At 50.2% G+C, this 15,994-nt stretch overlaps 1 protein-coding gene across 1 annotated transcript; it reads right to left on the bottom strand.

Annotated features, from left to right (window-relative positions):
* Window positions 1-859: 859 nt before the first annotated feature.
* RFLNA (refilin A) lies at window positions 860-14,189 on the bottom strand. Its single transcript, XM_088135269.1, has 4 exons — window positions 14,013-14,189; window positions 11,998-12,376; window positions 5,796-5,905; window positions 860-4,394 (listed from the first exon to the last, which is right to left on the bottom strand). The coding sequence occupies exons 2-4, from the start codon at window positions 12,214-12,216 to the stop codon at window positions 4,058-4,060; spliced, it is 666 nt and encodes a 221-aa protein (XP_087991395.1). The 5' UTR covers window positions 12,217-12,376; window positions 14,013-14,189; the 3' UTR covers window positions 860-4,057.
* Window positions 14,190-15,994: the final 1,805 nt, after the last annotated feature.

The following is a 15,994-nucleotide window of genomic DNA, read 5'->3' as shown; positions in this document are numbered from 1 at the left end:
ATTGTGGTTTTATTATTGCTGTGAGCCCACCCCTCTGGCTGAATGGATCCACGGCTGGTCAACTCAGTCCCAGCAGGCTCAGTTTGCAGGCTGTTTGGTTATGGATTCGATTTTTTTCAGCCCCCACGCCACCCTCCCGCAAGTCTGGGCAGCTTATAATTGGCCAGAAGCATAAAAACAACATTAAAAATTCAGGAAGACGGGCGGCGACACATTTGAAATATCAATCAATCAATCAATCAAATTAATTAATTAATAACCCCAACCAACACCCAGAACAGAATAACCAAGGTCTACCATCGTGTATTCCGTATGCAAGATCTTTCATTTCTGGATGGGCTCATTCCCACGTTCTGACCCCACAGCCCAGGTTTTCAGCCTAGCCGAGTCGGGGCCATCCAAATTTTGGGGGTAGAGTAGAGATTAGATGCCCTATCAAGCCATTAAACCTGGTTTGCAATCAGCACTGGTCCAGTTTCTTGGGGGCAACTCCATTCCCCCCTCGGCCACAGAACTGATGCTCGAGTGATTTGGGGCCAGCTCTTCCTAGTCTGACCTACCTCACAGGGTGGTTGTTACGGCGAAAAAGAGGAAAAGGAAGCCATGCCTTGAGCTCCTGTTACAAAAGGCAGAGTGTAAGTCTGATAGGGTATTTATTTGTTTGCTTGGGCAGATGTGGGGTGGTTGCGTGATTTTATATGGTGGTAAAGTCTGGATGAAGTTGTCAGTGTAGGAATAGCATAAATCAGTAAGATCAAGGGGGGAAAACCAGACCAACGCGATAGCCCTAACCCAAACTCAGCTCTAGATATGAAGAATAGGGGTGTGTTCATTCAATCACAACAGACTTCCCAACAACTGGCATCTTTTCCTCGTTTTATTAAGTTAGATATGTTTTGTAAACGCCTTTGGAAATCCTTAAATTATTTCTGTTAGTTGGACAGGAAGGCATTATTGAAGAGGCATCAGGAGAAATATATACATTTATAGAGATATAAAAATAAAAAGCGACTGCAAAATCCACCCCTCTCCAAGTGGCCAAGTTTGAAAAACACCGCTTTATTGTAACATATAAAAAACCAAAAATACTTTCATTAGTGTTCAGCAAGAGCAGAGCTATAACGACAGATCTAAGATCCCAAGAGTCATTCGGTATTCTCTAATCACCCCACGTCTGACCACCGAACCATCTTCCGCCACATTTGTACACTTACATCTTAACTTCAACTTTCCGACCCTACAATGATGCTCGACGAACCTACCAGTTTATTCAGGGCAACAAATTGTTCAGACAGGCCTTGTCTAGATCACAACGTTTAACAGCCAAAGTCCAAAGCGTAATTTGAATCCAGCATACAAAGAAGATGTGCAAATTTTGCCTCGGGGTTTAGAGGAGAACCGACCAGAAGACCAGTCACTACCGTCTGTGATCGTATCCGGAGGAAGATGTAAAGAACGAGAACCGACTAGGGTTCACCTGTGTGCCCGAAAGACACAATGGTGGTTTGTAGTCCCATCTAGAGTAGATCAGAGTCGGATCAATAATTTGGTGTTGCATCAGACACGACCCTATTAAAAACCTGTCATTAACCCTTCCTCTGCAACAGCTTAGCTTCAAATATCTATAAAAAACTCAAATTGGACGCATTCAAGTTGAGTCAACACGGTGGTCTTGCTTTAGGCAAGGACACCAGGGAAGAAACGGTACATGTATGACCAGCGTGACTCCTCACGTGAGGGAAAACATGTATGGCCTTTGGTTAAACGCCAACCTGCGCGGAGAGAAGCTCATTCCTTGAAACGAGAATAGTAATCTCAGCTTCTACAAGCAGGCTGTAACTGATTTACCTCTGAAGAATACGTCTTACGGTTTCTCCCATGACCCTAGCATTAAACCTTGCATACTTTCTAGAGCTACAACAGCCACTTCAGTTGAATACACCCCAACCCAACCCTCTGAGGTCCTGAATAATGAGATTTGGGAGAAGTCCAACTAAGTTGCGTTGGCCAAAGAGAAAACCTCAGCTTAAAACAGGCCCTGGAAGACGCGACAAGGTGCAAAAATCAGCGTTTGGCGAAGGCTGTCCCTCCGTCAGACTTCCGCACTGTCTAATCCGTGCAACAGTTTGCATCTTTTCCTTCTGGATATTTTTGGGGGCCCTAATCTAAACCACCTGGAGAAGGGTGTAGGGCTTGAGCACGCGCGCTCCATGTGAGAAACGGAAGAGAAGGAATGCAACAGAGTGCAGCCATCTCCAGAACTTCAGCTCCTTGGCGACCAGCCTTGTCGATGTTCCACTCGTGGATTTCCCAGTCTTGTCCATATGTCAGCTTGGTTTTAAAAAAAACCACCCACCGCAGCTGAAGGACTTTATTGAAAAAAGGCCCGGCCTCCGATGCATACGAGCGTGTTTCCTACCGCCCCCAAGCCATGCAAAACGTTCAGTGCAAAGACTCGTGGCTGGGTTGAGATTCTTTTACTGGTTTTGGGTGCCGTTAAGTCTTTAAGGCGGGATAATTGTGTCACTTAGGCTGGGGGCATCCACTGTGACTCTCACAGGCTCCAAAGTGATGGGCGGTCTGAGCCCCACCGCTTTTTCGTGTACATACAATACGCACAACGCACCTTACGCAGAGGGGAACCTCCGATCATCCGGTCTGCATCACCGTGTTGAAGCCGTTGCTGCGGACGTCCTATGGAGAAAGCGGGCACGACGCTCAACGTTGGGCGGACAATTCAAACTATGCCATATATATATATATATATATTCCGAGAACGATTTACTTCTTTAACCGTTTCTGTGCAATTGAGCCCTCTCTAAGCAACAGTCTGCCATCCCCAAGCAACATTTCTAGCGACTTGTCTAATTCCTTCTCTGTGCTTCGATTTCTCCAGTCTTAAATACCAAAAAAAGGTTTAGAACTGCATTTCCTACGGCTCACCAAGGCATTGTTTTAAGATCGTTCCGAGTAAGAATTTCTCCAAAATTCTGACTTTCTGATCGTGCCAAAAGATTCATTTGGATTCGTCTTCCTTTCAAAAGCTTTAAAAAACAAAAAAACCCAGCACAACGAAGATCAAATCAGGGTTGCACACAGTGCTGGTCTGCCTCTCTCTCTTTTTGCTGCTTCTAACGGAGGTCTGGATTTTTGCAGCCCAAATATGCTCAAAATCCCAGTCTTTAAAAGCAGTAAATACACTAGCAATGAGATTGTGGCGTGGCATATCCAGAGTTTTCTTCAGTTCCTCAGTTGCACAATGGCTGGCAATTTTAAGTCAATTTTCCTTCTTGTTTCCATGCATTCACTTCCTGTCCCATCTGGAAAAACACCCCAGGCATTATACAGGCAAACTCTTCATTTAGAAAGCCTTAGTGTGAATTTCATAGACCGTTTTTACAGAATGTTTTGGGGGGGGGAGAAGACATTTGGTCCAAGACAACTGTTGTTTTTTCCCCTCAAAAGCTAACTTTAAAATGGTTTAGCCGGCATGATTCTTACAAAACATTCCTCCACATTCTGGGGGTCACATCTATATGTTAATCCAGACTCTGACCCCATCATTGATATCTTGGGCTTTCTAGCAAAATGCTATGGATGAAATTAACACTTAGGCTCCTCAAACTGGCAAGGAGCTTCTTGAATAATATTCTTTTCCAAGGAAACGTATGCTTAAGCGTCCGGTCAACAACAGAGAAATCTGCAAAAACGTATAGAAAGGAATAGTTTGGGGGGTGGGTTTTAAATAGCAAACTACTAAGCAAGACTTCATGATTAACATTGCATTTAAGTGCTACATAAATAAGGCTGGATCCAAGGAGGACCAGTATCCAACCCTCATTTTAACCTCTTCAGATGAGGTTCTCTCTCCCAACCGGTTCTTGGAACATGAAAAACACTTGCATGCCCTGCAATCAAGTTGGCAAGAGAAGATCGTAACCCTGCTGACGTTCCAGAGATGCCTTCAGCCAGATGATGACTAAGCTTGAAAAGGTGTCTCCAAGAGGCAGTCCTAAACTGTAGGGTGAGGTGTAGCCTAACCTGACCTCTGGGAGGTCTAGGACAAGTTCTCGGAATACATCACGCCCGGGTTGTTCTCCTCGCACAAGGCGAGTTGCACGCTGGAGGCAAACCACCTCTTGGCAGACCCCAGCCGGTAGTTCAGCGTGGTCCGGTAAAGGTTTTTGGCCCGTTTGGGGAAAATGATGGTGGTGCTCCGAAACCTGAGGGGCTTCTGGCGAGGCTCCAAAAGCAGCTGAGACTTGTAGCTGCGCCAAGTGCAGTTGGGGGCCACAACGACAGTCTCTCGGTACGTCGTGATGGTGGGCATGGGGTGGTAGAAGATGTCGTCCCGGTAATGCCTCTCCGAGCCGTACTTGATCTCCGAATTGCATCTGTGCCAGGGAAACAGGAAGCGAGAGGGCCAGTAGGAGACGAATCCTGGTGGCTTTAAGCCAGCATCCGTCTACTGCTGGAACGTCACTGGTTATGGCAATCAAGGTTTCCCGTTGAACTCTGACAACTGCACCGACCCCAAGATTCCCTCAAAACTCAACCCCCTGAGAATCTCTTCAGTTGGGGGCCTGCCCGTGTGGTAGGCCACAACCCTAAATTTCTCTGGCTTGCAAGAGCCAACCCGCCTATTTTTCTGAAAAATGATGATTTCTGCTTGCCTTTGCTATCCTGTTTCTCAGTCCTTGACCACAGTAATATCCTGAAAGATTGTCTAGGGCAGTGTTTCTCAACCGCAGCAACTTTAAGACGTGTGGACTTCAACTCCCAGAATTCCCCAGCCAGCCATGCTGGCTGGGGAATTCTGGGAGTTGAAGTCCACACGTCTTAAAGTTGTTGAGGTTGAGAAACACTGGTCTAGGGGGAAGATGGGCTCCCCTCTGGTGGATATCTTCAACCAGAGCCCAAACAACCTTCTGCCATGCTTTCATTTCGATTCCTGCCCAGACCAGTGGGTTGGACTAGATGGCCTCAAGGACCCCTCCCGATTCTAGAATTCCGGAATCAGCCACTTGGTTGCTAAAAACGGCCCTTTTGACAGATTTCGGCAAAGCCTCCGAAGTAGCATAGCGAGCTTTTCTCGCGTCGGAAAAAACGCAGCCCTGTCTTCAGGGAACCGGCTCTCTGCAATTTGCTGCTTCCGTATCTCTCAGGGAGAAGCCAGCAGCAGCTGTAGGAACTGCTGCTCGGGTATAAAAAGATTAAGCGCCAGGCGTGGCGCGCGGCACCGGCCGACGCCCTCGACGAGGGTGTATAATCTGCTTAATGAGTTTTGCAGTTCAGTTCAGAGCCCTGCAAAGCGTTTGGTGGGGGAAACACCAGCCTGAGTGGAGGCAACTGGGAAAAATACGTACGTGCCCATCGTTGGCAGATTCTCTTTAAAAGGAGTTCCCGGTTAGCTAGGAGAAAAATCACCCTGCGCAATGTGGTTGGAGTGTTTTCAGCGGGGAGGTCCATTCCCCACCTTCTGGGGACGTTTCGGCGTGGGAGGTCATTTGACTGAACTGGGAAGGAGCCACGCTTGAAGCCCACTTACCCATCTTGGTGCCCAGGATTCAAGCCCCAATTTTCTGCTTCAAATCTGAGATGAATTCCATGCGGGATCTAAGTCCCTTCCATCTCCCTGCTATGCTTTTTTAAGCCCACCCATCACGTTCCACCCACCACCCACCACCCACCCACTCCAACAGCCCTCAATCCATTCATAAACCCTGCTAATTTTTTTTTCCTTGCAGAAGACGGAGAAAGAGAGAAGCAGCACCAAAGAGCAAGCCGTGCATTACCTGATTTCCTGCGCTGGCTCAGGGTTGACCTCTATGCTTTCCCCAAAAAACACCGGGTACATTCGAGGTCTGATTTCAGAAGCAGAGGAGTTCAGAAGGACATAAGGAATCTATAGGGGGCGGGGGAAAAAAAAGGAAAATAAACCAGCAGGGGTAAAAGAAGAACAGGAGCAAATCCTGATTTAATTCAAATAAACATTCTGGTCCTCAGGAACCGCCCTAAATTCCAAGCGTGTTGCAGATGCTGACAGAGCCTCACAATTTCACAGGGCATAGCTTTGTGTGTGTGTACAGAAAGACAGATGATAGATATAGATAATTCAGTTACTTAAAAGGAATCAGTGAAATATTGAACATTTTTATCTAATTCTATGATGCTTATAAACTCCCGTTTATCCACTTTGGGCTGGTGGGATGTTCGCAGTTCTGACCCAAGGGACAAACCCTGACTCTTAGCTTCCGCTCCAAAGTTACAAGTCACTGGATCCTAGCCCTGAGTTCGAGATTGAACCACACCATTTTCCCATTATCCACACTTGCTTTTTCCCAGGAACTTTGAAACCAAAAAAAAAAGAAAAGAAAAAGCACACTCAGCTCATTCTTAATTAGGGTACTCGATTCTGCTGTGATCAACAACAGCTGGGGCGTGCACAATATTACGGAGAACAGCGTTTCCGATGTGACTCTTGCACAGTATGGTATGTGGGGATTTCACCCGATCCCGCTCTTGCGTGGGCGAGTAAAAGGGAAGGTACATTTGGAGTGGCAATTCACAAATCTGTCTGCTTTCACTGGTAACTTCATCTCAGCCAGCTATCTGTGGGGCACAGCAGAGGACTTTAAAAGACAATGCTGAGAATGTAGGGTTTATTCTTTCAACGCTACTTTGCTTTTAGGTTCAAGCATCTTCCTGTAACGAAAAAGAGAATTACAGCCTTCCTTCCTGAAGCGCAAATCTTTAGTTATTGTTTCAGTATCACTCAAACGCTTCTATTTGCTGAGCATCCTCTTGATTGTTTGGGTATATAACAATTCCCATAATCCTTGACCACTGGCCCTCTTGGCTGGGTTGTGGTCTGAAACTGTCTCTCTCAACCTCAGCAACTTTAAGATGGGTGGACTTCAACTCCCAGAATTCCCCTGCCAGGATTTGTGGACTTCAACTCCCAGAATTCCCCAGCCAGCCATGCTGGCTGGGGAATTCTGGGAGTTGAAGTCCACCCATCTTAAAGTTGCTGAGGTTGAGAAACACTGTTCTAAAACATCTGGAAGGCCTGCTCTTTAATCAGTTACGCTTAAGGACTATAATATTCCCAGCTGCAGGGGGCAATTTGCATGAAAAAAAACCCCAACGTGATCTTTTGGCGTGAGATTTATGGAATAACAGATGGTAACTTTCTGGATAGCAGCCTTTATCAGTATCCAGAGACGCATAAGGCTATTTGCACACTCCAGGGAACGTCCAAATAAAACACAGAACAATGCATATTTTGGATCTGTGCAGCCTGTGTTGGTTCAGTGTCCCAATCAGGAGTGCCTAAATATTTCTGCTGCAAACGGAAAGAAAGGACGTGAAGCAGCAGGTGTTTTCCCCTCGAATTGCACGGAGAAGAAAAATCTTCCCAGCGCAATGCAAAGAGAGAGAGAGAGAGAGAGAGGAGGCACTAACGCAACCCTGAGATTCGGACGTCCCTGGAAATGAAACCCTGGAGTATGAACGAACAAAATATTGCGAATGCCATTTGTTGCAAGAAGGTAGGAGAACGCTGCACTGAATTAGAAGGGGTGTGCCCCTGTGGGCTGACCCCTGAAATAATAGAGGGTATCTGGAGGTGGAAAGTTCTTAGGGACTAGCGCCTTGGGGAGGCATTGTTTGAAAGTCGACATAAACGGCGCCAGGATTGTGTTCCGCTGCTGTACGGATTTAGTAATCAGCTTCTCTTCCTAACATTTCTTTTCTCTTTAGCATTTCTCTCTCGCTTTGGAGTACACGCCTTTTACGTTTACCTGCCGATACGGAGGAGGCAGGGAGAAGGGGAAGAGGTTCCAGCAGCTCCAAGATGGATCCCTGGGGGGAATCCAAGCCGTGGTGCAACTGGCTCTCTTGAATATTAAATTGAGGGTTAAGCAGAACTTCTAATTCAGTTCTGGATCTTTCCCAGCTGATCTTCCAGCTGCCAGGAGCCAGGGACAAAGGCCTCCCCTCCAATCTGGGGTCTAAAGGGGGTCCAAGCCATGTGGCTTTCTGGTTTTCGCAACGGGAATCGCACTAACCTAGATGGGTTAACGCAGAGACACACCACACACTTCTGAAGCAAGCTGCCACAGGCAATTTCAGTAACCACAAACAGACGAAGACTTGAAATCTCAGCAATGCAGTGGCCACGGGTGCCAAAGTTATACATACCCTTGGCCAAAAATGGGGGGGGGGAAGGTCTTAAACCTAGGCCAAGGAATCTAAGTTCGGTGCCAAGGAAGCAGAAATGTGGCACTCCAAATAAATTAGAGCAGGCAAGCAAAGTTTCACCCCGTTCCTTACAACGCGGAATGCCTTCCCGCCAAGGTTTGGCAGCGTCGGACTCCTCTTTGGCAAAGCCAGGAGGAGCCATCAGAGGAGCATAAACACAGCAGCGAGGCCCAGAACCCCTCCCTGACCTACTCGCGGCTCGTCCGCAAACCTTCGGAGCCCGGTCACCCAGCAAACTACCCTTCGGACCTCTGTGTCCTTCTGTGCGGACCCTCTGCAAAAACAGCCCAGAAGTAAGCAACGTTTTAACCCCCTTTCTTTACACGGGAGCATCTTCGGGTCATTCGAATCATGCTCAGAACAGGGATGCTGGAAGGAACATCCAGATTCTCGTTTGAGCAGAACCACCAGCAGCTAACTCAGCGGGGCTCCACCACTGCAAAGGGGGCAACTGTGCCGGAAAAGGGGCATTTATTGGCCAACAAAAACAGGTTCCCCCATACATTTTCACCCCTGCTTCATGCAGGTTTAATACCCAGGGTGCATATCCAAGTATGTTGGCCATGGACTCGTGCCAGAGGTACTGACAGCTCCTGTGGGTGTGAAAGTGCCCATCCAGCAAGAGATATTTCAGGGGCATCATATTAAAGTCTTGAAGTATTACCCCCCCCCGGTGATATTATGACACATCACGTGATAGGGTACCCAAGGGGTCTAGCTCTGTTAGAACAAAATGGTAGAAAATCACATTACAGGTAGTCCTCATTTAACAACCATTCATTTACTGACCGTTTGAAGTTACAATGGTGCTGAACAAAGGAACTTGCAACCAGTCCTCGCACTTACAACTGTCGCAGCACCCCCACGGTCACGTGATCGCAAACTGGGTGCTTGGCAACCAGCTTGCACTTATGACGGTTGGAGCGTCCCAAGGTCACATGATTGCTATTTGCAACCTTCCCAGCTGGCTTCTGGCAAGCAAAATCAATGTGATTTGCTTAATGACCGTTGCAAAAAAGATCATAAAATCGGGCTTGACTCGCTTAACAACCATCCCACTTAACAATGAATTTTCTGGTCCCTATTGTGCTCACTAAGCGAGGACTCTCTGTACTTTGCTTCGGGAAGTGGAAGCCTTCTTTCTAAAGTGAACAGGGTAATATCCACAATGAAAGCTGTGCTAATTTGGGGCAGGCATCTCACCTATCATCTCAAGCACCCAGACTTGAAAGGTGACCAGTCCCATCAGTGAGAATTCCTCCTCCTAGTTCAGAAGATATTCTCTGACCTCAAGGCAACCTTTTGGGGTCAGAAGACCTCTTCTTGTGGCTTCACCTCACCCTCCACGCCCAGCATCTGGGTCTCATGGCCACCAAACACAGCTTGCCGCACAGGACAAAGAAGGTATGGAGGAAAAGAATGGGGGGTGGACCGGAAGAAGGCCCCAAGGTCTCTTCCCACCCTACGATTCTAGGAATAGCCTAGGAAAGGGCACAGGCTGGTGGCTGGCATCTTGAACAAGAACATTCTGGAACTACAAGACGGTGACATGTCCCTGATGGGGCTGCAGATTCTCTCCAAGAGGAAGAAGAGCATCGAACGAATAATCAATATGCTATTTATCGTCAGATAAGGTGCATGCGGGCGAGGTGACTTTCCCAAGGGAAGTCCACCGTTTCTCGCAACAGCTCACTACCCGCAGGGCTTTTTAAAATCTAAGCCATCTTTGGCCATCATCTGGTGCCGGGGGAGAATGTGCTGGGGCAGCTAAAACAAAGCGCGCACCCTGGCCACCACCACTGATTTCCGGCCGCTCCAGAATCAGGCACAGAACGTTTTCCTTGCTTTGCGTCTGAGTCAGCCTGCACGGGATTTATTGGCCCCCGGTCCAAAGACGGCAGCTTGGAAAGGAAGCGAATAATGAATCACTCACAACCACCACTTCTCTTCTGCACCCGGTGGGAGCTAAAACTGGTGCAGCGAGGGGCGCATGGCCCTCCCTAAGTCTGCCGCTCACCTAAGAAGGTTCCAAGAAGTGTGCAAATCCAGAGGGTATTCACACAAGATGCTCAACCCAGTCGGGTAAAAATCCAGCAGATTCTTAGCTTGGTTAGTGTGAGTCTTGGCTAGCTTTTTCAAGTGGGTGGGTGGCTTCTGTGTGATAAAAACCGAGCCCACTGGGCTAGCTGATGGTGCAAACCTAGAACCCGGGTTCCTTCGATACGCAGGAAGTGAATGTACTACATGGAGTGACTGTTGCTGATTCTGTTTTCTCCTAGTTTGTTTTGAGAGAGAAAGATTAGCAAGTTTCAGCCAGCCAACAGAGAGATGAAAAACTGCCAGGACCTCATTTTTCCCAAGGAAAGCCTGCCATAAAGACAAATTAAAGAAATCACAAGGCCTCCCAATTTTTTAATCTTACCACCGCAACAAGGAAGGTTCGCGCTCTGGATTTTTGGGAAGCGCTGTTTTTTCTGAATTTAGAAATCCACTGAATTTAGCTCCTCCCTTCAAGGGTGCAGCTCTGATTAACTCCAGGGAAGCCAACTGGTTCCCATGCAGACCAAGGGGTGTCAAAACAACACAACGACCTCCACTCACCCACAACATTTTGACCTGCCCATACCTAAACTCACAGACACTTGTAACCAGCGTGGTCAAGAGCTAACAGATTCATTTGCTCAACGTAACAAGCTTGACTAGGGTTCACCCTAGTCGGTTGGTTTGCAATTTAACATGTTAGGTGACTCCACCCAATTAATTAGTTTATGATAAAACACAGTATGCAAACTGTGAAGTCCTTGGAGTTCTCTGAGCTGGGTTGTTTTCTTGTAGACGTTTCATTACCTGACTAGGTAACATCATCAGTGCTAGTGAGTGTGGGGTCTGCTCCCTGTTAATATACAGTTGCTTCCCCTGCCAGTGTTGGTGGGGTGTTGTTTTCTCCTTGTAGTTCCTTGATTAGGGTATTGTTTTCTGCCTGATCGTTTGTCTGGCATTAATCCACGCTTATCTGGGTGTTGGCTGCTGGAGGAGATGTGTTCTGGACTTTCTGTTTCCTTTTTAGTTTTTTTTATTGTCTCTTCTGAATGGTGTGTAAATGTGATTTATTTCTATGTGTCTATTGATGGCTGATTGAAACTCCCTCTGATAGCATCTACTTCCAAGCTAATTAATTCCAGAAAAGCAAACGGCATTAACTCAGTTGCCATTGTTATTAGAACAGCCACAACAAAGTTCTCTTTTATCTTAATATCTAGAGTCCCTAGTAGGTCTTTTCATGCCAGATGGAACTGGCATTCCATTCAGGTCAGTTTATAACCATCTGCTCGGTTGCCAGGGGTGAGTAAAAATCCGGGCTAGGTCACCAGGCAAAGGGAACATGTCAACTTATTGACTGTGACACCTATGTCAGCAGTTGTCCAGTCACGTTGTGGGGGGATCCATCTTTTTAACAGAGGTTAGAAAACCTAGTTCTGTCAAGAGAGCAGGTATCCCGCTTTAGAAACGGCCCAATTCTTGGCCAGTACGGTTGGCCACAATGGGATAGGGGTTTGATGATAACAGCATGTTCTGTAGCAGGAAAGGATGCAGCCTTGCAAGGTGATATGTGTACCGAATGCAAACATCCCAAATTAAAATCCGGGTTTCTCTGAACAAGGCCAGCAAATTGCAGCGTCCAATTCACAGACACAGAGAGCAGGAGAAAGAGAAAAAAAAGCTTGCCAAACTTACCGGTCTCCCTTCCTGCCCATCTCTCACAGGCCCATGGTCCACAGCTTCCGAGCAGGGATTCTTGCCTGCGGCTTTGCTCTCAGCTCCACCCAGAGACAAGGAGTAGAAAGGGGGGCTCGGGCTAGGGGGCAGCCCCGAATCAGGACTGTCCAGTAGACTCTCCCGGTTCTTTTCCTTGATGCTGTTTTCCATTCCTTGCAACTGCAGGTGACCCACCATGACTGGGGGGGGGGGGAGGTGGGAAGGGGGTAATGAAGACAAAAGCCACCGAGCTGCAGAAAATCCACCTCCTCTCCCAGGGAGGGAAAAGAGGAGGGGGGCAGAAGGGTCCTCAGCCAGCCAGCGGGGCTCCGGTTGGTCCTCGGAAGGCCGGTGATCCCTGTTGGAAAGATCACAGATTGTGGTTGGGACGCGGCCAGCCAGCCCTTTCCAGCGGAGCCTACCTTGCAGGGTTGTGGTGAGGCCGACCTTGGGTTTCCCTGGAGCCCCTTGGAAGAAAGGAGGGATATAACACGTTCATAAATAAAGTTTCAATTTCTCCAGCCTTCTCTGGGACAGAGAGCCTGTGGCCCTCCTAACGTCCCTCAGAAGCAATGCGGTACAGGGTTAAGGTGGAGCTGGGGCCCAGGAGACTCCATTTCAAGTCCCCGGAGCTCAGGGGATGACTTCTCCCAGCCTCAGCTCAACCTGGGGGGCGGGGGGAGAATAGGAGTGATTCCCACCAACACTATTCCAAGCTCTCCGAGAGAAGATGGTCAATAGCAAAATGAACGGACGGAAAGAGCGGTCATCTTCAGCCCTGCTCACAAGCTGAAGTTTGGAGTTTGGCAACCGCTGCAGCCCCCCCCCCCTCCGCTCCTAAGGGGTGGTCTTACCCCTCTGCCATTCAACCTCCCTTGCTTCCTCGGAGGTGAGAATTTCAGGCTCTGCCTTGCGAGCCGACCTGAAGCCGGGATGGAAGGTCTTCAGAACCTGGCATTTAAATCCGGCGTGGCTCTAGCCGCTCCGTGCAACCCGGGAAGCAAGCGGCAGATCCCCCAAGGGGACGATGCCAGTCGGAAAAGGTGCTGGCAGGGCCTTCTGGGTTTTGCCCACCGAAGGCGAACCGAGTTAGGGGCAACCGGGGAGAGGAGGCAATCTTAAATTCACTGTCCCCACAATCTCAAGCTGAAACGGTATTTTTTTCCTCCATGGATCTGGGAAAGCCGCTAGTGCGCGTCTTCCGCTCCGTTCCCCCCGGCCCTCCAGGAATGACCTGACCTGCCTTCATCTCTCTGGGCTGCATTCACAAGAGACTTGGCTTCTCAATCCCCAGGAAGGCTGGCTGGGGCAAAGGCAGCCCTGCGCCGCAGCGAGCCGCGGGTTCGTCCCCGGCCAGGGCGGGAGAGCCCTCGCCCGGCTCCCGGCTCAACGCGTCCCGGGAAGCCGGCCGACCCCTCACTCGGACCGCACGAAGCGGCGACGGTTCTCCCCGGCCCGGCCCGGCCCGGCCTCGGGGAGGGGGCACCCCACGCGCTCCCCGTCCTCTTCGGCGCCCCGACTGCGCCCGCCGGCCCCCAAGCCTCGCGCGGGGCTGCCGGAGCCGGGCGCCAGGGCAGGGCGCACGGCGTCCGGGACGCGCCGCCGCCGCCGCCCTCCCCGCCGACCCAAACTCTTCGGAGCAGCCAAGCGCCCGGGACGGGGCTGGGCGACTTCGCCCTGCCTGCCCGCTCGTCCCCAGCTGCCCTCCGGCTCCGCTGCCCCCGGCCCGGCGCTGGGAAGCTGCGCCTCGCTTCGTCGGTGGGTGCCCCGCGCGCAGGATGGAGAGGGCGCAGGGACGCGGGGCTCCCCGCCGGCCGGGCCGGCTCCCGCCCGCCCACCCGCCTTCTCCCGCCGACCCCTCCGGAGCGCCGCTTCCAACCCGCCGCCCGGCCCGCCTTCCCTTCCGCCGCGCTTGGCCCGGCCCGGCCCGGCCCGGCCCGGCCGGAGCCGCGCGCTTCCGAGCGGGAAGAGCCCCGCCAGCCCCGAGCCCGTACGTTGGAGCGGCGCGTCTCCGGCGAGCTCTGCGGGCGGGCGGAGAGCGCAGCGCGGGGAAATTCGCGCGGCGCGGCTTGCCTCCGCTGCTGCCGCCTGGCCCCGCTCCAGCTGCAGCCCGGCCCCCAAGGCGAGCCCGGCCCGGACCCCGAGCGGAGCCTCCTCGCTCCTCCTCCGGCGAGCTCGCCGCCCCGCGCCGCCCTCCTCGCCTCTAGCGCGCCCGAGCTCGCCTCGCTTTCCCCTCCCCGCGCCTTCCCCGCCTCCTGCTCGCTCGGAGCAGAGAGGACCCCTCTCCCGCCCCCTCCCCGGGCCAGGGCTTGGGGGTCGTGGGGACGCGCCCTTGCCTGCAACGCCTCCTTTCTCCCCCTCCCTCCTGGGTGGGACACGGAGGCGCGTACACACGTGCACTTCTTGGGTAGGGGCAAGGGGTTTCGCTTTGGGGAATGTCTGGAGTAGAGGAGGGGTGATCTTACTGCAAAAGCCCTCCGTAAGTATTGGAGGGCAGAGGGGTCAATCGAATATGACTTGGAAAATTATATTGGAAATCTATAAATTGGGAGGGGAGGGGGATTTCTGTCGAAGGAGCGCTAAGAGCCCCATTAGCAAAGTAAGGCAAAAACGTTAGATTTTTGATTACTTAGATATTAACTTCTCCAACTGGCCAGGATGCTAAACTGGTAGCATGTTAATGCTGAGAATGAGTTCCTAAATTTAAAAATGAGTGAAATGGTAAAGAGATATTAGAGTGATGCAGTATCAAAGTAGATTATTGCAAACAGACTTGATCAGTTCAGTTCTATTAACTTGGCAGCTAAGGATGTGTACATTGTAAAGCCTTCCCCAATCTGGTGCCCTCCAGGTGTTTTGGACTTCACCTTCCATAAATCTGGCTAGGTGTCAGGGGAAGTTGAGAAAAACTGGGCTATGTAAATATGATAAAGTTCCTTTTTACAAGTCCTACTGATGCATAGACTCCATTCAAACAATTCACACTTTAATCAAGGTAGTTAGAGTTAGGGGCTATCCTTGTTCAGTGAGGTTAATTATGGTTAGGGCTAATCTTGTAGCCTTTTTCATGGCTTAGCGCGTCTGCATTATACAATCCCAGAAAAATGGACCAATGCAGAAACACAGACGTATTGCATCTCTGCAAGATTTACCAGTAAGGCAAAGACAACTTGAAAACTTTTTAGAAGGATTTTGGATTCACATTCATTGATCAGCTGTCTAGGTGCTATCCAGACCCTCGGACTAACGGAACTGCACGACAGGATCGCCCAGGACTTCACAAACATCCGGTCCAGAAAGTTTGCCATACGAAAAGGAAAAGTAAGGGGGAAGATTAGGAATAGAGAAAGAGGTGTGTTATGCTAAAACGGATTTGATGGGGAAAAAGAGAGCAAAACATTCCAGGTCAGATTCTTTAGTGGAGGAACGGCCACCCCAGTACTGGTGAAGAAAAATAGTTACGAATCAGGCCTGACCCATTTTGAACGTATGCCTTTTTCAAGGGCAAACTCTGCTGAAAAAGATGGCATCTGGGCTGGGCGGGGGGTCAGGGCCTCCCTTTTTCTCCTCCCTGGTTTTTCTTCCTTTTCAGCTGCTTTTGCGGCCTGACCCCGATTTCCCTGTGCCACCCACAAGGGCATGGGGCGGGAGCATTTCATACACTGATAAAAACAATTAGTTGCCCCTGACATTTATGGACGATCGGGTCAAAGCGGAGTGTGGAGGGGCGCATTCCACTCCCCGTCGCAAAGAAGTGCTTCACACAACTGAACTTGGCAGACTCGCACGCTGGTGCTGGGAAAGTTTGGGAGATTGATAAATGTCAAAGAACGAGCGGGCGGCCCACACAACAACCTCAGCGAATTATCGTTCCTGACCCCAGTCGGGGGGATGAGGCGGCCCGCTGTCGAACCCGGGTTTTTGCTCCTCCCCAGAAGGCAACAGGAATGCCACACGAACAGGAGGAAATGTAACT

The sequence above is a fragment of the Python bivittatus genome, unplaced genomic scaffold (genome assembly GCF_059951505.1).
Source record: "Python bivittatus isolate LINGU-HERP-01145 unplaced genomic scaffold, Pbiv_v1 ctg000100_np1212, whole genome shotgun sequence".
Taxonomy (NCBI): domain Eukaryota; kingdom Metazoa; phylum Chordata; class Lepidosauria; order Squamata; family Pythonidae; genus Python; species Python bivittatus.
Note: the sequence above shows the minus strand (reverse complement) of the source record. Positions and strands in the feature narration are given on the sequence as shown.

Bases quoted from the DNA above. Each gene is read 5' to 3' on its own strand.
- RFLNA (XM_088135269.1), bottom strand. From the start codon at position 12,216: ATGGTGGGTCACCTGCAGTTGCAAGGAATGGAAAACAGCATCAAGGAA. The intron at 5,906-11,997 runs GTAAGTTTGGCA...CGCCCCCTATAG, and splicing joins ATGGGCAGGAAGGGAGACCG to ATTCCTTATGTCCTTCTGAA. The intron at 4,395-5,795 runs GTAATGCACGGC...TCCCTGGCACAG, and splicing joins GAGCCAGCGCAGGAAATCAG to ATGCAATTCGGAGATCAAGT.